The 18124-nt window shown below is 43.0% G+C and overlaps 1 protein-coding gene and 1 long non-coding RNA gene across 4 annotated transcripts in view; one reads left to right on the forward strand and one right to left on the reverse strand.

Moving 5' to 3' along the window:
* Positions 1-2571, forward strand: part of CFAP74 (cilia and flagella associated protein 74) — a 97926-nt gene extending 95355 nt beyond the window's left edge. For all 3 annotated transcript variants that reach the window (XM_044995848.1, XM_044995846.1, XM_044995847.1), the window contains exons 38-39: positions 242-376; positions 1808-2571. In XM_044995848.1, the coding sequence (XP_044851783.1) occupies positions 242-376; positions 1808-1906 (234 nt within the window). In that variant the 3' untranslated portion in view covers positions 1907-2571. The remainder of the gene's footprint in view (positions 1-241; positions 377-1807) is intronic.
* Positions 1-18124, reverse strand: part of LOC123354161 — a 115212-nt gene that overhangs the window by 73417 nt on the left and 23671 nt on the right. The gene's annotated exons all lie outside the window — the stretch shown is intronic.

Here is an 18124-nt window from a genome sequence, read left to right on the forward strand (position 1 = left end):
AAAATCCCTAGACACTCTCCTTTTAGCTAGAGTATGTTTCATGACAACCAAGCACATTAAATTCACTGCTTGTTTTATGTCTCAGGAGCAAAAGCACAAGAGGTTTGGCAGGTGGGAGGCACAGTTCTATAGGTTAGGGTGATGTAGCCTATAAGTAAAGGCCTTTTGTATCCAGAAGCTGAGCTGGCTGTAACCAACAGCGTGTGTTCTACTTCACTAACTGTGCTTGTCCTTGCTGCAGAACGTAGAGTTCAGTTTGGATAGCCTACCAGTCCTGCAGCAGAAGGGATTTACCATCGAGCCTGTTAAAGGAACAGTTGATCGTGGTCAAATCAAATGCATCAGTGTTTCTTGGGTGCCACCTGCTGACTTTGATGTACGTTAATATTTCCAAAGCATGTTTGTTGAAATGATTGTAGACTGGATGGAACAGAGCACATTCTCACTAGCTTTCAGGATCAGCTCAGAAGCAAGTCTTTGAGTCATCATCAGTGCAGCTCACTTTGGACAGAAGTTATAACAATAAACCTGCTAAACTTAGTGTCTGAAAACAGGACAAAGGGTCTATTAGTTAGAGAACTGAGAACAGGGACTGGCTGTGTCACTTTGGGAGCTTGCTACATAACTTCTGTGCCTCAGTCGATCCATCCATGAGATGAGAATGAAGGGCATAATCATGCATACCTTATATGAGGCATTAAGATCTTTGCACTTACATAGCACCTTTCAGCCAAAAGTTTATTAGTATTAAATTAAATTAAAGTCACTGCTTTGGTCAGATTGCTTAGGGGGGAGTCATTTGATAAGCTCTCTCACACTAGATTTCAACACAGAAAAGATTTTCTGCTGCCCCGATCATATGAAAGCACAGACAAATTTAAACGCATGATACTGCAGTACCCAGGCTGTGGTAGCCCTGGATTCCTGTCTCTTTCATGGAATCATAGAAATGCAGGGCTGGAAGGGACCTCAAGAGGCCATCTCGCCTATCTCCCCCCGCACCCCCACGCTGAGGCAGGACCAAGTATACCTGGGCCATCGCTGACAGGTGTTTGTCCAACCTATTCTTAAAATCCTTCAGTGACTGGAACTCCACAACCTCCCTAGATAACCTGTACTAGTGCTTAATTATCCTTAGAGTTAACAAAAAATTTTTTGTCATATCTCATCTAAATCTCCTTTACTGCAAACAAAGCCTGTTAATTCTTGTGGCACCACCACAGCTACTAGGGTTTGCCTTGGTTCCTTCTACAGAGCCTTGGTATATGTTCACAACACTGTCCCTACAAGCTGAGATTTTCCTCCATGTCTCATCCTCACATGTTTCTTATTCCTTCTCTCAGTCTCCCTCTGTCCGCAGGGATCCCTGTGGGGGTGGCAGCATGACTAGCATCTTCCAAAAGTAGAAGGCTGCTGTCATTCTGTGCAAGAGGTACTAGAGTTCATGGCATGAGGCCCTGATATTGACTCAGGGCTTGCTGGTGACCAGAGCTGGCTCTTACACAACTTATGGATGAAGGATCTCCACTTCCTTCCCAAACCCACAGTACAGCACAGTATGCCACAGCCACACCCAGCTTGTTGTCATGGCTATAACCGGATGATGTCATGCCCCCCACTAGAGAAGGAGTACCCTGTTATTCCCAGCTTTCATTAGGCTCGCGCAGTTAAGAGAGATTCTCTACAACCATAACTGGCACATCTAATAACTTCAAGATATTAAAAGGCATAATTTACAAAATCAGACTTTTGGCTCTAGGTGCCAGATGAAGAGGACTGCTTATACTTGCATATTCTTTGTTTGTAGCCGGATCACCCTTTGATGGTGGCAGCCGTACTCACCTTAAAAGGAGACATTAAAGAATCTTACAAAGTCCTCTTCATAGCCAGAGTTGTGTGCACATGAACTCCCACCAAGTGAAGAATCCAAGCTAAACCTTGTGAAGAATCACTGAGGATTGCTCAGGCCGGTAACTCATTATTAGATCTCAGAATGTAAGGAGCTGGTGCAAGAGACTTCAGAGATCATTTTAGTTTGTACATGCAAAGATGTGATTGCTGCAGAAACATTTCTGCTTTTGTATGAACTCTAAGAGTGATGGCTTTCAAGCTGAATTTCTTCAAAGAACTGCTTTGTAGAGTGTGTAGAAGAGACTTTGTGAACACAGAAAAGATGGCTGATAGCGTATTATCCTAGTTATGGGCCAAAGCCTGTGAGATACCATGCATCCACAACTGCCCTGAACTCCAGTGTCAGCTCAGACCCAGATTTTTAAAGGTATTAGGCATTGCTGTGCTCAGCGTTGCAGTGCCTAACTGATTTAGGAGCCTAAACTCATTTTCAAAAGGAATTTAGGCACTTTAAATCCCATCCATTGTTAATGCAATTTTGGCTCCTAAGTACTTAAATCCCTTTGGGAAATGAGACTTAGGCATTGCAACGATGAATGTAGCAACCCCTAAATGCCTTTATAACGCTGGGCCTCAGGGTGGGGGTGTTTTCCTGTCAGTGTGTGTAAGTTTGTAAACAACATATTTTTCAAGCTGATCCTGTTTTTTTGCTAATAGTTTTAATAAATATACAAAACAAGCAATAAACACAGAAGACTTTTTCTTGTCTAAGACTGGAATTAAAGCTTCCATAGAAATCTCTCCCTCTGCTTGCCACCCAGTGGAAATCAGTTCCCATGGTACAGTTTAAACTCCTTGCTGTTCTGTACAATCAGAAAAAGAGGGATCTCTGCCCTGTGCTATTGACTGCATCACAGGATCTGGTTACTTAGACCCCCGTCTTAGATACATTCATGTTCCCTAGGACTTTTACTTATAGAAGTGTTGATTTCTCCTCATTACCAAGGAGCTAGGCTGATCTGCAAGTAGAAGGGAGCTCTACTTCAGCGGGGCGTGGCCATTGCAGAGAAAGCCAGGGTCGACAGGGGAACCAAGGTGAGCATTAGGAAGCCAGGAGACACAGAACCCCTCTTCACGGGTGACCCTGTACCTCCCACGCACACTTCCCAAGACACCAGGGTGGGGCAGTATCCACTGCCCCTTTTTCTCAGGGCTTTTTGTCATTTGGCCCGTTTATTTCACATTAACTATTTTGCTGCTGGTTTTCCGCTGTATCTTCTGTATTACAGACCATCCATTAACTTTTCATTGGACTCAGTGAGGTAGGAAGTGCTATACCTGGTATGTTCAGCAGCACAGGTGAGCATAAAGGAGACATACCCAGAACCGAAAGAGGAAGAAGAGCCAGGACTAAAAGTCTAACTATAGTCCTGGCCCTTTAAGACTCTTCCTGTCCCACAGTAAGGGAGTCTTATTTGCCTCTTTAAGTCAAGAACTCAGTGTTATGCAATGGAACTCACGCTGCAGCCCAGGAGGTATTTTAAAGGGCTGGGATCATCTTGGTCTGTAATAAACACCATCAATGTATTTAGATGGATCACCACCTCCTCCCCTGCGGCACAGCCTGTCCTCTTCCACTGCCATTAGTGAGCATCAGATGGAGCGTGTCAATAGCCCTGATTATGCAACACATAAAACATGGCATAACACTAAGTCTGTGGTTTGCTAGTTATAGACCTTCACCAGGTGGAGGTAGGCACCTGACAGTATCTTTAGGCCTCATTTAAATGAGCTGGCAACGTGATCCTTTCTAGCTCAGAAAGGAAGTAACAAGCTCAGATACAAGGATGTTATTTATTATGTTCAGAAGTTAAAAATTAACTAGAACCTCATATTTACATATGATACTCATGAAACATGCATATGTTGCATCCAGGCACCATACATCTATGTTGTTTGGAGGACAACAGGGCCATATTGACTACATGACTTGGATTCTGCCATTTAGCTGTCACTTAGTGCTGCTGTTTCCCATTACTTATTCATGTTGCTAAGGTATATTCTCAGTTAGAACAGCTTCCTTTTTATTGCTTCACATCATGACTTGCTTGTCTCCTGATTTTGGATTTCACTCCAAGCGGGGTGCAGAACCACAGCTGGTATAGAGAGACCTAATAATAGGAATATTTTCTACAGAGGTAACTTGTGAGGGGGATGGGGTTCTGAAGTCTTACAAGGAGAGTAATTTCTAATATTTAAAATAGTAGTAAGTCTATTAGGGAACAGTTCATGCTTGGAGAACCCTTACATGACATATGGTAGGTTGCTTAAAGTACTAATGGAAGATGCTAAGATACTATAATAATGAGCAGGACATAAGTCTGTATAGGATAGAATGTTGGTCTCGATCCTTTGCTGATGTAGTTTCATTGACTTCAGTGGAACTGGGGTGATGTATACCAGCTGAGAATCTGACCCAGTATTTCTACATATATTCGGACACATCTCTTTCAACTATTTCATGTATAGAGGGAGATAAAAATCTCTACCCTACTTCAGTCTCACCTCTGATTCACACAGATGCCACCTCCCCAATCCAAATTCCCACAGTGCTTATGCTGTGATCTCAGTAGATGATTATATGGCTAATCCTGGATTTAATCCCCAAAATTATTTTGCCAGCATGACAGAGGATCAGGAAATGAACAATCCGAGAAGTGACATTAAAAAAAAACCAAAAAAAAACCCCCACCACCTCATAGCTTGTATACTAATTCTATCAGACTGTCTCTGTAGCAGAGTTTTCACAGAGATTAATTTACCATTTCAGGATTCCAAGACCTACTGCACAGTAAAGACACAGTGTTGTGGAAACACACCAGAGAGAACAGAGCAGATCTTAAAGACCCAAAACACAAATGTTCCCTGCAGTCTCACTCCAAACATACACAGACCTGTTGACACAGGAACATATTGACTGACTAGAGTGCAGACTGTTAACATGAGAGAAGGAACCTCTCCCTTTCCAGTCACGTCAGCGGCTGCATGTCCTCAGCTCCGGTCAGTGGGAACTGAGTGCACATGTAACCCACACACCTCCTGGGTGTGGTGGTGTGTCCCATCTAGTGGCACGGAGAGCACATTTTGGGGGTGGGGGGGGGAGAGAGAGAGAGAGACTCTGCTGTACAGCCTTAGCTAACCACCAACTGGCTGTTTGCTCATGCACCAAGCTCTAGAGTTCCCCTGTTCGATCCCACCTGCTGACAACAGGGGGGAGAATCTGTCGGCATTACACACACAGGGAACAAGCCAGAAGTGAGACCCAGAGATATCTCCTTAAAAAGTATATTTGATTGCATGATACCGCTGCAGGGTTACCCATTAAAGGAAAAATGCTCTGTATTTGCAGTGCCTAGCGGCTCTGATTGGGGACCAGAGCCCCACTTTGCTACGTGCTGTACACACACACGGAATAAAGAGACAGTTGCTGCCTAAAAGTTTACAAGCTATGCCACAGGATTTTCATTTACTACGATATATTCTATCCTTAGGTATGGGTACACTGTAACTGTGCTGCTGGAGTGCCGTAGGGCAGACTCTTCCTACATTGACGGAAGGGGGTTTTCCATCGATGTAGTTAACCCACCTCCCCCAGAGGTGCTAGGTTAGGTTGATGGAAGAATTGGCTTAACTACGTTGTTCAGGGATATGGATTTTCACACCCGAGCGACGTAGCTGAGTCAACCTAACTTTTTAAGCACAGACAAGGCCCAGAACATGCAATTTGTCACAGCCCTGAGCAACAGAGCGAGGTCGATCTAATTTTTATGCCAGGTCTTCATTTAGGCAATGGCACAGCACTATGCAGCCTGGTCTTCACTTAAAACTTATACCGGTGTAGTTCTGTTGGTCAGGGATGTGAAACCACCACACTTCTAGCTGACGTAGCTGCTGACGAAGACATAAATATGCCAACAGTACAGTGCTGGTGTTGTTGGGGAGGAGCTATTCCTATACCAGCAGGAAAACTCCTGTCAGCACACACTGCGCTTATTTAGGTGGCAGTGCTGACATAGGCTCTGTGGTGTAGACACAGCCATAGCTTAAGCATTGATACTTCAGTAGTGACCCCGCGGCACTTAGTGCTTCCCAACATTTCACAAACACCAGCTGAGGTTATCCAGGAATTTTGTACAGAACCGTCAATCACGGGGAAAGTCAGATAATTATTATTTATCTGTGTTGGCCAGTCAGTGAGCTCACTCAGCCGGCAAAACATTCCAATCTCTCTGCTGAGGCCAGCTCTTCAGGGTGATACTGGCCCACCAAGGGAGGTGCAATAGTACAATACTGTAAAAAACTAATTGGACTGCAGCACTCGGCACAGCTGATTTACCATCTATTTATGCAAATAGCAGATAACTATATGTTATAATCTATGTAGGTTCCACAGGACATATTGTAGTGCAATCCATATGTATTATTACAATGCATTTAGATTATATCAGTGGGGGCCTGACTCTGACCTCACTTAGGCTGGTATAACTTAGAGTAACCCCTTGACTTCAAGTTACATCAGCATAAGTGAAATCAGAATCAGGCCCTGTAGTGCGGATTTGATAGGCCAGGGTGAAAGAGGGTACTGTGAGCATCTTCCAGGAAGAATGACAGAGAGAGTGTAGAGAAATGGTTAGTGCTTGAGACATGAGGGTCTGATCCTGCTGGAGACCTCACTGGCAGCTGAGGTTCCATAGCACTTTGCACAACTGGGTACTAATAAAGCAATCTTTACAGTGTTTATATTGCAGGCCCTTGGGGAGATGCAGAGTGAAATGGCTCAAAGAGCAATAGTCTACTTAACTCTAGCTATGCAGGAACTTGAATTTCCATTTCACAGGAAATTTCCATGATTTCAAAATCTGATTTTGTTCCAAATCACAACAAAACCGAAAAATTCCAAAATTTCCCACACTTTTTTTATATCATTATTTTATTTTATTATTTTAAAGAACATTCATTTCGGGTCAATCCATGTGTTCCATTGTGAAGAAATTGGAACACTTCATTCAGATCTTGACCTTTTTATGTTATATAATAAACAACATTTTGAAATGAAAAATTATTTTCAAATGTAAAAATTAAATCTTCATTTCAATTTTTTTTTCCAAAGCAAAATTTCACTAAAATCAACATGCTCCTGTGAAACATTTAGATTTCAGTGAAACAGCATTTTCCCAACAGAGAACTGTTCCACTGGAAAATTTTCAACCAGCAGTGAGACTAACCTTCTGTTGAGATCAATGTTTCTCCTGTAGGAGACAACCTTGCTTTCTGCCCAGGCCACAAACTTTAAAGCTGGGAAGGTCAATTTAATGTCCAATACATCATCTGGGTGGGTGAACTGTATGAGAGATGCAGCTTCTCTAGCTCTGTGGACTATGAAGGCAGCAAAAAAACCAAGCTCAGCTGGTCTTTATTTGCCTCAAGAGACAATGGAAATGCTGCCTATGGCTTTACTAGAACAGGTGTGTTGCTGTGCATGCGTGTGAGCCATAAATCCTGGATTTGCTATAATTACTAGGTTTTATGGTCTGTCTACTCCAAAGGTGTTTCAGTGTCTGGAGTTTTACTATGACAAATTATGGATAGGGCCCTGCCCCTGGGCTTTTTTTTCCTAAGCAAAAGGAAAAAGCATCCACTCCTCACAATTACTCACTTGAACAATCAAACAGTCACTAAAATACTTCTTGCCCTGTCAACCATCTGTCCTGGCTATAATGTAGAGCTGGCCTTGGTCAATACTGAGAATAGCTTACGGCCACACCATTTATAGATTATTGCATTTGCCAAAGAACAAATGATGAAGGTTCTAAGAGCAGAAATGGTAAACGCCTTTCACATTTCTGACTTATCGATCCTACAGAACAAGAACTCCATGCAGATACAAGTCAAACCTCCAACCTCTCCAGAGCTCAAACTCTAGTACTGCTGTGAAATAGCCTTGTGAATGGATTCTGGTTACTGACATGCAAACAAGCACATCAGGACAGATGGGTAACAATGAGCCTGTTTCAACTTCTTTGGATACAGCACAAGTTATCAACCTTTAGCCTAAAACTCGGCAGTAGTCAGGGAAGCAAACTTAAGATCCACCTTGTGACACTCTGGCACCCCAACATTCACCATCATGTAATTAGGATATGTTTTATACAACGTATGCCTTGTGAGGTATCATTTTAAAAGTCTTGATCTGCTAGACATTAATATCTCATTGGATTGTATGTGCTGTTGACGTATGTGAAGTTTGGCTATGTACGTGTTACTGAAACATGTCGTGAGGTTGAAAAACACTCACAAGGATCCTTTCAGGTACAACAGTAAAAAGGCCAAACAATGTTAGTGGCTTATTGAGGAAATGCACACAAGCACACGGATTACCCCAGGAACTGTGTACAATAGAAACCTCTCAGAGATAGCTCTACACAATGGGAACTGTTTGACCCAGGTCCCAGCAAAGAGCTTTCCGGCAAGTGGGAAGAATATATAAAAGGGGGGAAATGACATCATGGGGGACCTCACTCTCCCTACAACACCACACCTGGAAACACCTGAGGAATAAAGCCTGAACAGGGGCGGGGGAGGGGGGAAGTGATAGTCCCAAACTAAGGGATTGCTAGTCCTTGTATGAAAATCTGGGAAAGCCAAGGAGGCTTGTGCCTTAAGAATCTGCCAGTCTGTTTATCACTCAGGGTGAGAATTTGTTAATTCTTGTCCTACCTATTTAGTATGTTAAGCTCAGTTTGCAAATTTTATGTATTTACTAGGTAATCTGCTTTGATCTTGCATCCGAAGAAGTGGGTAGTCACCCACGAAAGCTCATGCTGCAAAACGTCTGTTAGTCTATAAGGTGCCACAGGATTCTTTGCTGCTTCTACAGAACCAGACTAACACGGCTACCCCTCTGATACCTGCTTTGATCTGTTTGCTATCACTTACAATCCCTTAAATCCAGCTTGTTTTTGTTTTGTCTAAAACCAGGTGTGTGGCCATCATAACTGGGGGTAAAAAGCTGTTGCATATTTTCCTCCACATTGAGGCCGGGGGGGAATGCCATGAGCTCATGCTGTACAGTTCTCCATGCAGCGCAAGACAGTCTAATTTTGGGTTTACACTCCAGAGGGGGGTGCGTGCCTTAGGAACTAGAAGGTGCCTTAGCTGAGCCTTCCCATGCAGAGCTGATCTCAGCATCTGTGCGTAGCTGCAGCTGGGTATGTTCCTACCTGTATGTGTCTGGAGGGGGCTTGAGGGCCTGTCACAGCACTACAGTGTAAAGGGAGCCCAGGCTGGTTCAGTCATACCCCAGTTCCATGTGGCACCCCAGGGGGAACCTGTCACACACCCATTTCTAATGAGCTTGTATGATCCCTCTGCAAGGAAACAAATCCAAGATTCAAGGATTTTCTTCCTCTACACAGCTAGAGTCAGCAGCATGCCGCTAACGTGGGGCTCTCATAAAAATGATCTCCATTAGTCTGTGATGTCCCCATGTACCAGAGAGCTGCACATGACTGCAGAGAAGTGGCCAGGATTAAAAACTCTCTGAGCACATCCAGAGAAAGAAGCAGCACTCGGAAATGGGTGGTTCTTGAAAAATACTACATTATCACTAGAACGCAGAGTACCTGAGTTGCGTAGTTTGAAATGGGGATTTGGCCAGTGGAAGGGGCAGATGAACTCATGATATCTTCCACAGGAAATTGTTTTAAAATTACATGACATTTAAGGTCTGATCTAACACTAGCTGACATCAATTAAAAAGACCTCCTTTTATGTCAGTGGACGCTGGATTAACTCCTTAATGCAAAATGGTACATTGTCATTTAGGATTTTGAAGTGTGTTCACCAATTGAGTCTTGCTTCCTTCTCTGGTTGTGCTCAGAGAGCGCTTCAGCGGGGACTCTATATTTCCATGTGCCTCAAATATATGGGGCTGACCACTTTGAAAACTGAAGGAAATGGGCCAGGGGTGTGATTCAATAGGGCACTTGCTATGTCCCTATTCCAAAGGCAAATATTTCCTCTTCAGAAGAATTTTTATGAGCCTTAGGGATAAGCTCTTTCTAGCAGAAGGGATTTATTAGGATCCAAGCGTGGAGGGTAAGGAAGAGATGAGTCCAGAGGCAAGGAACCTGCCCCAACCTTGCTTTCAGTTTGGCGGTAGAATTTTAACCAGTGTCCTCTATTCAGCATGTCACTGGTACGATGTTTCCTAAAACTAAATCTCAGTTGTAACTAAACATGAGCTCGACAACCTATAGCAAACAAAGAATCAGACAAGCACTAAGAGGTGATCTGTGAACAGGGCTGGCTCCAGGCACCAGAGCAGCAAGCAGGTGCTTGGGGTGGCCAATGGAAAGGGGCGGCACGTCTGGCTCTTCGGCGGCAATTCGGCAGAAGAATGAAGCGGCGCGGTGGAGCTGTCGCCGAACTGCCGCCAATCGCGGGTATTTTTTTTTCCTCCCCTGCCGCTTGGGGTGGTAGAAACGCTGGAGCCGGCCCTGGCTGTGACCGAGAGATTTGGGCTATGTGAGATGAGCCTTTTCCCCAAGCACATAAGTACATTAATTCAGCTGTCCACAAAACACACCTGAGTAAGATGAGTGGAAAGAAGTTTTGGTTAGACACATATTGCTAAATTCTGTGCTGGGGTAAATCAGTGAAACTCCACTGAAGCCAATGGACCAGCACCCATTTACACTACTACAGAATTTGGCCCTGTGAGTGGCTAGCTGTTTCCATCTAAAATGGGCTGAGATAAAGAGATAATGAGGATGGTCAAAGATATTACCGAGGGGGTTGATAAGAAAATTGGGGGTGAGACACTTGTTTGAACAGACAAGTGATCAAGGATGATGTAGAACAGATCTGGACTTACAGCGAAATGGGATGTAAAACTGCATTTCCTGATATCTTACCAGTTGGTAACAGAAATGATGAGCAGAACGTGGATGAGAGGGGAAATATTATTAAAAGATGGGCAGCTATCCAGGGTGTTTAAGATTTTGGTAACATAGGCGCTAACTTCCTTAGTTCCCAGAGGGTGCTCGACCCCTGCTCCGCCCAAGACCCTGCCTCCAACTCCCTCCCTTCCCCCAAGCCCTGCCCTGCCTCGTTCCACTCCCTCCCCTGCCTCTTCCTGCCCCCACTCCTCCCCCCAGTGCCTCCTTCACGCTGCTGAACAGCTGATCTGCGGCAGGCGGGAGGGAGGGGTAGGAGCTGATTCACGGGGCTGCCAGCCAGTGGGTGCTGAGCACCCACTATTTTTTTTCCTGTGGGTGCTCCGGGGCTGGGGGCTGTACCTATGTTTGGTAGGTAATGTATTCAAGCACCCATGAGAGGGTTAATTTTTATAAGGCAATGGTCCCAACACAGCTAGCAGCAGTGTCACATTACAAAGGAGTGATGAGCTAATGAGAGTTTTTTCTGATGATGTAGGGCAGATCTTCAGCTGTTACAAGCAGTGCTCCATTAAGGAACTAAAGCATACAGTTTTGACAGCTAGGGTAATTAATCACTGGAACAATTTACCAAGGGTCATGTGCATTCCCCATCACTGATGATTTTAAAATCAAGATTAGATGTTTTTCTAAAAGATTTGGACTAGGAATTATTTGGGGGAAGTTCTCTGGCTGGTGCTATACGGAAGGTCACACTAGATGATCACAGTGGTCCCTCCTGGCCTTTAATCTGTGAATGGCCAGTTGATTTACATCAATGGAGAGTCTAGCCCATAAATGTTTGTAGCATGATATTATCCCAGTAGATAGGCAGTTTCTCTGAAATCAGACAAGATGGAAATTCTCCCCCTCCTATCATGCACCTGCAGTTTCAACTGAGCTTTGTTAAGGTTACACAGCGCTGCACGAGACCCAGCCCCACATCCCAAAGCATTTATTTTACAATCAGTTTATTTTTCTAGTTTGCTTCCAGACGCTAGCACTCTCCCTTCTAATAGCAAAACAGGGAGAGAGAAAATGGTAAAGGCAAATGGCTGCATCTCACCTTCAATGAAGCAAAGAGTCTGGCCATTTACATGGCAAACTACTTGGCTGCTGATTTAGAATACAGAGGTGGAAACAAGACGCGGTTTGCAAATATCAACCACTCAGAACGTAGGAGATGGTGGCATAGGAACAACAGAGGAAAACATTAAACTAACTCTCACCCCTGCACTGAGAGCCTACATAACATTGATGAACCAGTGTTACAAGGATTTAAAGGGTGTTGCATTCATCTAGGTCTATTCTCTTTTAATAACAGATCAAATGACTGAGGATTTAGCATACCAACGTGACAAGGAGCCACTGCAGGGGGAGGGCTGGCTGTTCTAAGGAAAGGGCGCAGCCTGTGCAGAGAGAGAGAGAGAGAGAGAGAGAGAGAGAGACTCAGTGTTTTCACTGACACAACAGAGACAGTTTGGATTGTGGTTAAGGACAATGAAGGTGCATGTTTATACAATTCTCCTATAGTCCTTGAAACAGTTAAAGAAAGTAGATTAAAAATGATGCATCAAAAGGAAAAGCAACCAAATGTGAGTGCATGGGTGATGGTTACTTACTGAATGAGGTGTTTGCAAAAAGCAAGGATGGGCCCAAGCTGTTAGAAAGAAGGCAAATTGATTTCCTAGGCAATAAACTCAGGTTCTTTTGGATTTAATCATTGGAAGTGAGAAGTGATGAGTGATAAGAAAAAAGGGATACTGTGTCTACTCCGACCTCTTGTAACCATATAAAATATTATTAAAAATACATACAAGGCTACATACCAGAAGGCAACACACCCAGTTTAGGAATCTTCCTTCTGGAAGAAGCCAAAATACCTTGAACTGTGACTCCGATGGGAAAGTGTGCAGCGGACTAAGGGAAATGATTGCAAGAATATTTAGGAAGGCTGCAAATATATGAAAAAGTGGTGGAGGCCACATGCTTGGAATGGGATAAGACAGAATAAGAGCAATAAACAGAAAGAACATGGCATATTCAAGGACTGGGAGCTACAAAACCAGAAAAACAGCAGCACTTTAGGGTAATTACAGGAGCAAAAAGGAAATACTGAATATTGAATTGCAGGAATCATAACACTGTAAACTCACAGGTGTGACAAAATAAAAGATAAAATGCCCTGTACCCATGAGCCAGACACAAGAGGATAAGAAATCAGCAAAGGGATGGAGGGCAAAATATTAGACTCACGACAGAGGATGAAGAGTAAAGAAGAAAAGAGTCTCATTTTCTAGCATGGGAGAGCAGAAAGAAAGGAATAATAATGGATATTTCCAAGCGATCACATTAATAACTATTGCTTCTTGGAAAATGGGTCTCTCCCCCCTGTGGAAAATTTTTCATCAAAACATTTTACTTTGTTGTCAAAAAAATGAAAACCTGAAAAAATGTGTCAGTTTTTGGTAAACATTTTTGAGCAAAACATGGGAAAATTTCAGTTGACATTTTTTAGTTTCAACCAACCTTATTATTAATATAAAAAAGATTTTCCCTCAACTGAATATAACCTATTTTATTGTTACGTGCAATGTGCACAGAGGGTAAATCAATGTTTGAACCAATAAACAATGCTGTGTGTGGTCTTTTCAAGAGCTGGCCAAAACTTTGACAGAACAGTTTTCCTTCAGAAAATGCTGTTTTGATAAAATTGAAAAGTTTCAAAGAAACATATTGATTTCACTGAAAATTGACATAAAAGAGTCATGTTTCATTCAATAAGGTCATTTTGACTAATTTATATTATATACAAATTTAAATAAATACTTCAACCTTATAAAAATACAACACTTCAAGGTGATCATTCTGATATTTCCAAAATGAAATTTTTAAAAAGTTTCATTTTGCAGGAAATTGTGACTTTTTTTCCAATTAAGAATTAATGGAAACGTTGGAATTTCTCACAGAACAGAAATTATGAATTTCAATCAGTCTGTTCTTTTCCATTCATTGTAATAAAAGTTTTTAATGGTTGGGAGGGGAAATCCTTCATTCTAGCCTCAGAGATCCAAAACAATAAAAATCTAGAAATAAACAGTGCAGCCATAAGTGTGAAATTAACATAATGGACTGAGACTGTAGTTAAAGTTCATAGTGCCCAGTCAGAATAAAACCCCTGATATTTACAGCATAGGTCAAAGGAGCAAGACTATGGGGAAGACAATTTTCATCTGTACAAATAAGTTACAAAACCAAGTCAATCACCTGGACATTTTTAAAGTCAATTTACCTGTGAAAAAGGAATTTCTGACGTATGCACAGTCTAGTGGTATTTTAAACAAGCCAGGAACTATCTGACAGGAAGGCTAGAGGGGGTGTTTATAGAGAGTCATTAACTCTTATCTCAAGATCACAACGGAAAAAGCCCAAGAGGACAGGCGTATGGAATGAAGGTTTATCATTATAACAGACTGTTTGTTGTGTTGAGATCCTGACAGTATTTTTTGCTATATTCAGAAAATTGTTGAGCCATACAATGGCTTTTCAGCAGTATGTTTCCCAAATAACCGCTAGCATGGAGTTACCTACGTGCTCAGTGTAATCTGCTCACATGAGGTTCATTCTATACAAAAGAGATGTTATAGACAGAGCAGGATATTACAGAGGCTGTATCAGCAAAAAGAACAAGGAGTACTTGCCACACTTTAGAGACTAACAAATAGCCCACCTTAATTGATTAGTCTCGTTAGAGTTGGTCTGGCAACACCCATTGTTTCATGTTCTCTGTGTATATATATCTTCCTACTGTATTTTCCACTGCATGCATCCAGTGAAGTGGGTTTTAGCCCACAAAAGCTTATGCCCAAATAAATTTGTTAGTCTCTAAGATACCACAAGGACCCCTCGTTCTTTTAGGAGGATATTAGATTTGTTCAGTGCCGAGGCAACTTCCAGCCAGCTGCTGTACATCTTGTATTTCTTATGCATCATTCAAGAATTCTTACTTAAAGGACCAGACCACAGATAAGCCAGGCTGGCTTGTTAAAACTGTGCACACCACACCTCTGAATGGAGGGGAAGGGAACAGGAAAAATGCAAATACTCCAGTCTAGTTGCCCAATTTCCATTATGGGATGCATCTACTTCTGTTTACTGATTTCTAGATAGGAAAATAGTCTGATCTGGCCAGGCCTTTATGAGCATGACATTTGCATCATGTTGTAAGACTCCTACCACTTCGTGATACAGACCAGACTCATTACCTTCAGAACCTCTGTTTGTCATTTTAAAGCTCTGAATAAAATCTTGACTGAAAAGAACAGAAGAGAGAATAAAATGTGTTTATAGCTGATACTACCCTATTTTGTTTATTTTAATTCATTCAAGTCTAAACAATTCGCTGATGGTGAAATATTTAGTGTGCCTTGCAAGCAGAGTTCTTGGAGTGTGGAAAAAGGAAGGCGGTCAGGATGATGTGTAGATTCACCAGAAGGAAAGGCATATTAGAAAGACACACACACACACACACACACAGTCTGGTCTGAAGGCCAGTAACTCCTGCTGCTAAAGACTTGTCTGCATTTTTGCACTGATGTAGCCATGTTAATTCAAACCCCTATTATAGATATGCTGCACCAGTATAAAAAGTGACTTGTGCCAGCCTACCTTTTCCCAGTTTGCACATCAGTATAGCTACACTAGTGCAAACCCCTCCTCCATCGTAGAGAAGTCCCAACTCATTGTGTGGCCTTGAGCAAGTTATTTAACATCACTGTGCCTCAGTTTCTCTCCCCCCCCACCAATAAAATAAGGATGATACTGACTAACCTGCCAGACAGTCATGTTGCAAACGTTAGTGACTGTTTGGGGAGCACTGTGAAGTGTTATCATTGCTTGTAGATACATCACTGGAAGCTTAATGATACCATGGAAAGAGAAGTTCTGCTCCTGGCATCAGTAGAGCTAGAGTTTAACTAGTGGGTCCATGTATTTAGTTAGCCAGGAGACAAAACACCTGTTTACTCACTGGCCAGGTGGATGGTAGAGTGCCCCGTTTGGAGATAGATGTACTACACTTGCCCTTCTAGGCACATGTAATGTCCTTCTGCCCACCAGAAAGAACAGCTCTGTTTGTCTAAAACCCCTGGTTGTAATTCTTGAAGGCAGAGAAAATCCCAGGAGTCAGAGGTGCCGGGCACACCATCTGGATGTTATAAGGATTGCCTTTTCACATCCATACACAAATCATTAACCCTGACAGAACTTAGGACTTGGGGCCTGGACCCACCTGGGTCATAAGATGATTTATACTTTGGTCTATCAGCAAGCAAATAGGGATGGGGCCGGACACATCAAATCAGCTGTTATTTCTTCACAGGCATCTCTATCTGCGTACCACTGCTCATGCCCACAAACAGCAGAGGTCTGGGGAATGTGCATGTTTGACTGTCTTCGGTTGAGTAAAGCAATGGAAAAAGCCTGAGCGTGCCCTTTCTTCCTTGGAATGCTGTTTGTCAGAAAGAGAGAGCACTGCTGACCACCCCACCTCTTTCCTACACACGTGCGGACGCACACACATTCTGTAGGATTAAGCCACCCTCACTGGAAGTTTGGGGGCATGCTTGTGTGTTTTAAGTCTTCTCCCTCCCCTTGATTGGTTTATTGCTCCCAGAGGCCTGAATAGCAAATAAAAGACAGCAGCAGTTTAAATTGTATTTTAATGTTATTAGGGTGGTGAAAGGGTGACCAAGATAAAATGCAGCCATTGACGGGGTGTCAGAATGGAGAGTCAGAATCTGAGAATGGGCCCTCTCCCCCCACCTCTGGCTGAGGGTACTTTCAAATCATAACTGTTGCTTCAAGTAAATGACTCAGTGAGTCGCTGCCATGCAAAGGAAGCCAGTGAATTGGTTTCACTCATTTTGCACAGGTAGGTAACCCTTGGCATAACTACGTTTAGTTTAAAAAGAAACACATGAATGCTCTGCTGCCCCCCACTCAGATTGTGAATGGTGCTACTTGATTAAAAAAAAAAAGAGCTGCCGATTTGCAGTTTCCAACAACGATTCATTAAATGGGAGTAAATCTGGAGTAACCCCTAGGAAACAATGAGATTCTTGACCCCAGCATCACACCCATTGCTTTCAGTGGGTTTACTCTGAGCACACACCAGTGTAACGGAGAGGAGAGCATGGATCCTCACTGCACTGAGGAGTTGCCATTTTAATGTTTATTGCTAGTTTCTAGCAGGAATATTAAACCAATAAGAAGGGAGTCTGGTCTGATGACCTGGATCAGGAGAGGGAAATGCAGCTCAGTATCAGACCTCTGGCAAAGGGAGCTGAAATTCAACTTTCTTATCATGATTTTTCTTTAATAAAGCTTAAAACTCACCCTAATGTTGGACATGTCCGATATTCATCAGACCTTCAAAAATTATCTGATTTCTGGGCCTGCATCTGATCATATTTACACCACTGACCTCAAAGTTTGGTATGGAGGGTCATGGGAGTTCCTCTTCAGCTGCAGTAAAATCTTGGTTGGCAATGGTCTCTCGCCCTAGCAACATAGAGATTCAATAGCACCTGAGCCCTCACTACGGTGCTGTCTAGCTTCATTGTCATTACAAAACAACAGTACATTATTCTTGCCTTCCTCCTGTAAGCAACCCCATTGGGCCTCATTTCAACACAGCTCATCCCTAGTCAGCAAAACACTTTACGTACTAGAGGGGAAAAGGACAGGCTTACGGACACGCGCTGCTGAATGAGGGCATTAGTCTGTATAGCTCAGAGGGAAAAGGTCAATCAGAAGGCACCATGCCTCAGTGCGTGGAGGCAGGGGACATTTCATTCCTTTATCTATGGCAGGGCAAAGTTGTTCAAACATCAGCACAGGGCAGGAAAGACACCTCCTCAGGCCACTCCTGACAGGATTCTTTTTCCATGTAGGGGCAGGAGGAGGTCTTGTCTGATGGAAATTTATGAGGGGAAAGAAAGTGCTGCAGAGTATTCACAGCACGTGGGCAATGGTAAAAAGCTTCCTCCAGGGCTATTTCCTCTCAGGACAATCCACGCCCAGCCACCCGAGAGTCATGTATTAACCTTTCGGAACTAGGAAAGACTTAGCTGTGCTGGAATCTTTTCTGCCTTCAAAATAGTTAATTCCTTCCTCTTCCAACACCAGACTTCCTTCCCACACCCTCCATCCATCTAATCCCCACCAGGGTGAGCTGGGAACTGAAATCAAAGTGTGGCAAGAAACAAAAGGAAATG

The sequence above is a fragment of the Mauremys mutica genome, chromosome 21 (assembly GCF_020497125.1).
Source record: "Mauremys mutica isolate MM-2020 ecotype Southern chromosome 21, ASM2049712v1, whole genome shotgun sequence".
Lineage (NCBI taxonomy): Eukaryota > Metazoa > Chordata > Testudines > Geoemydidae > Mauremys > Mauremys mutica.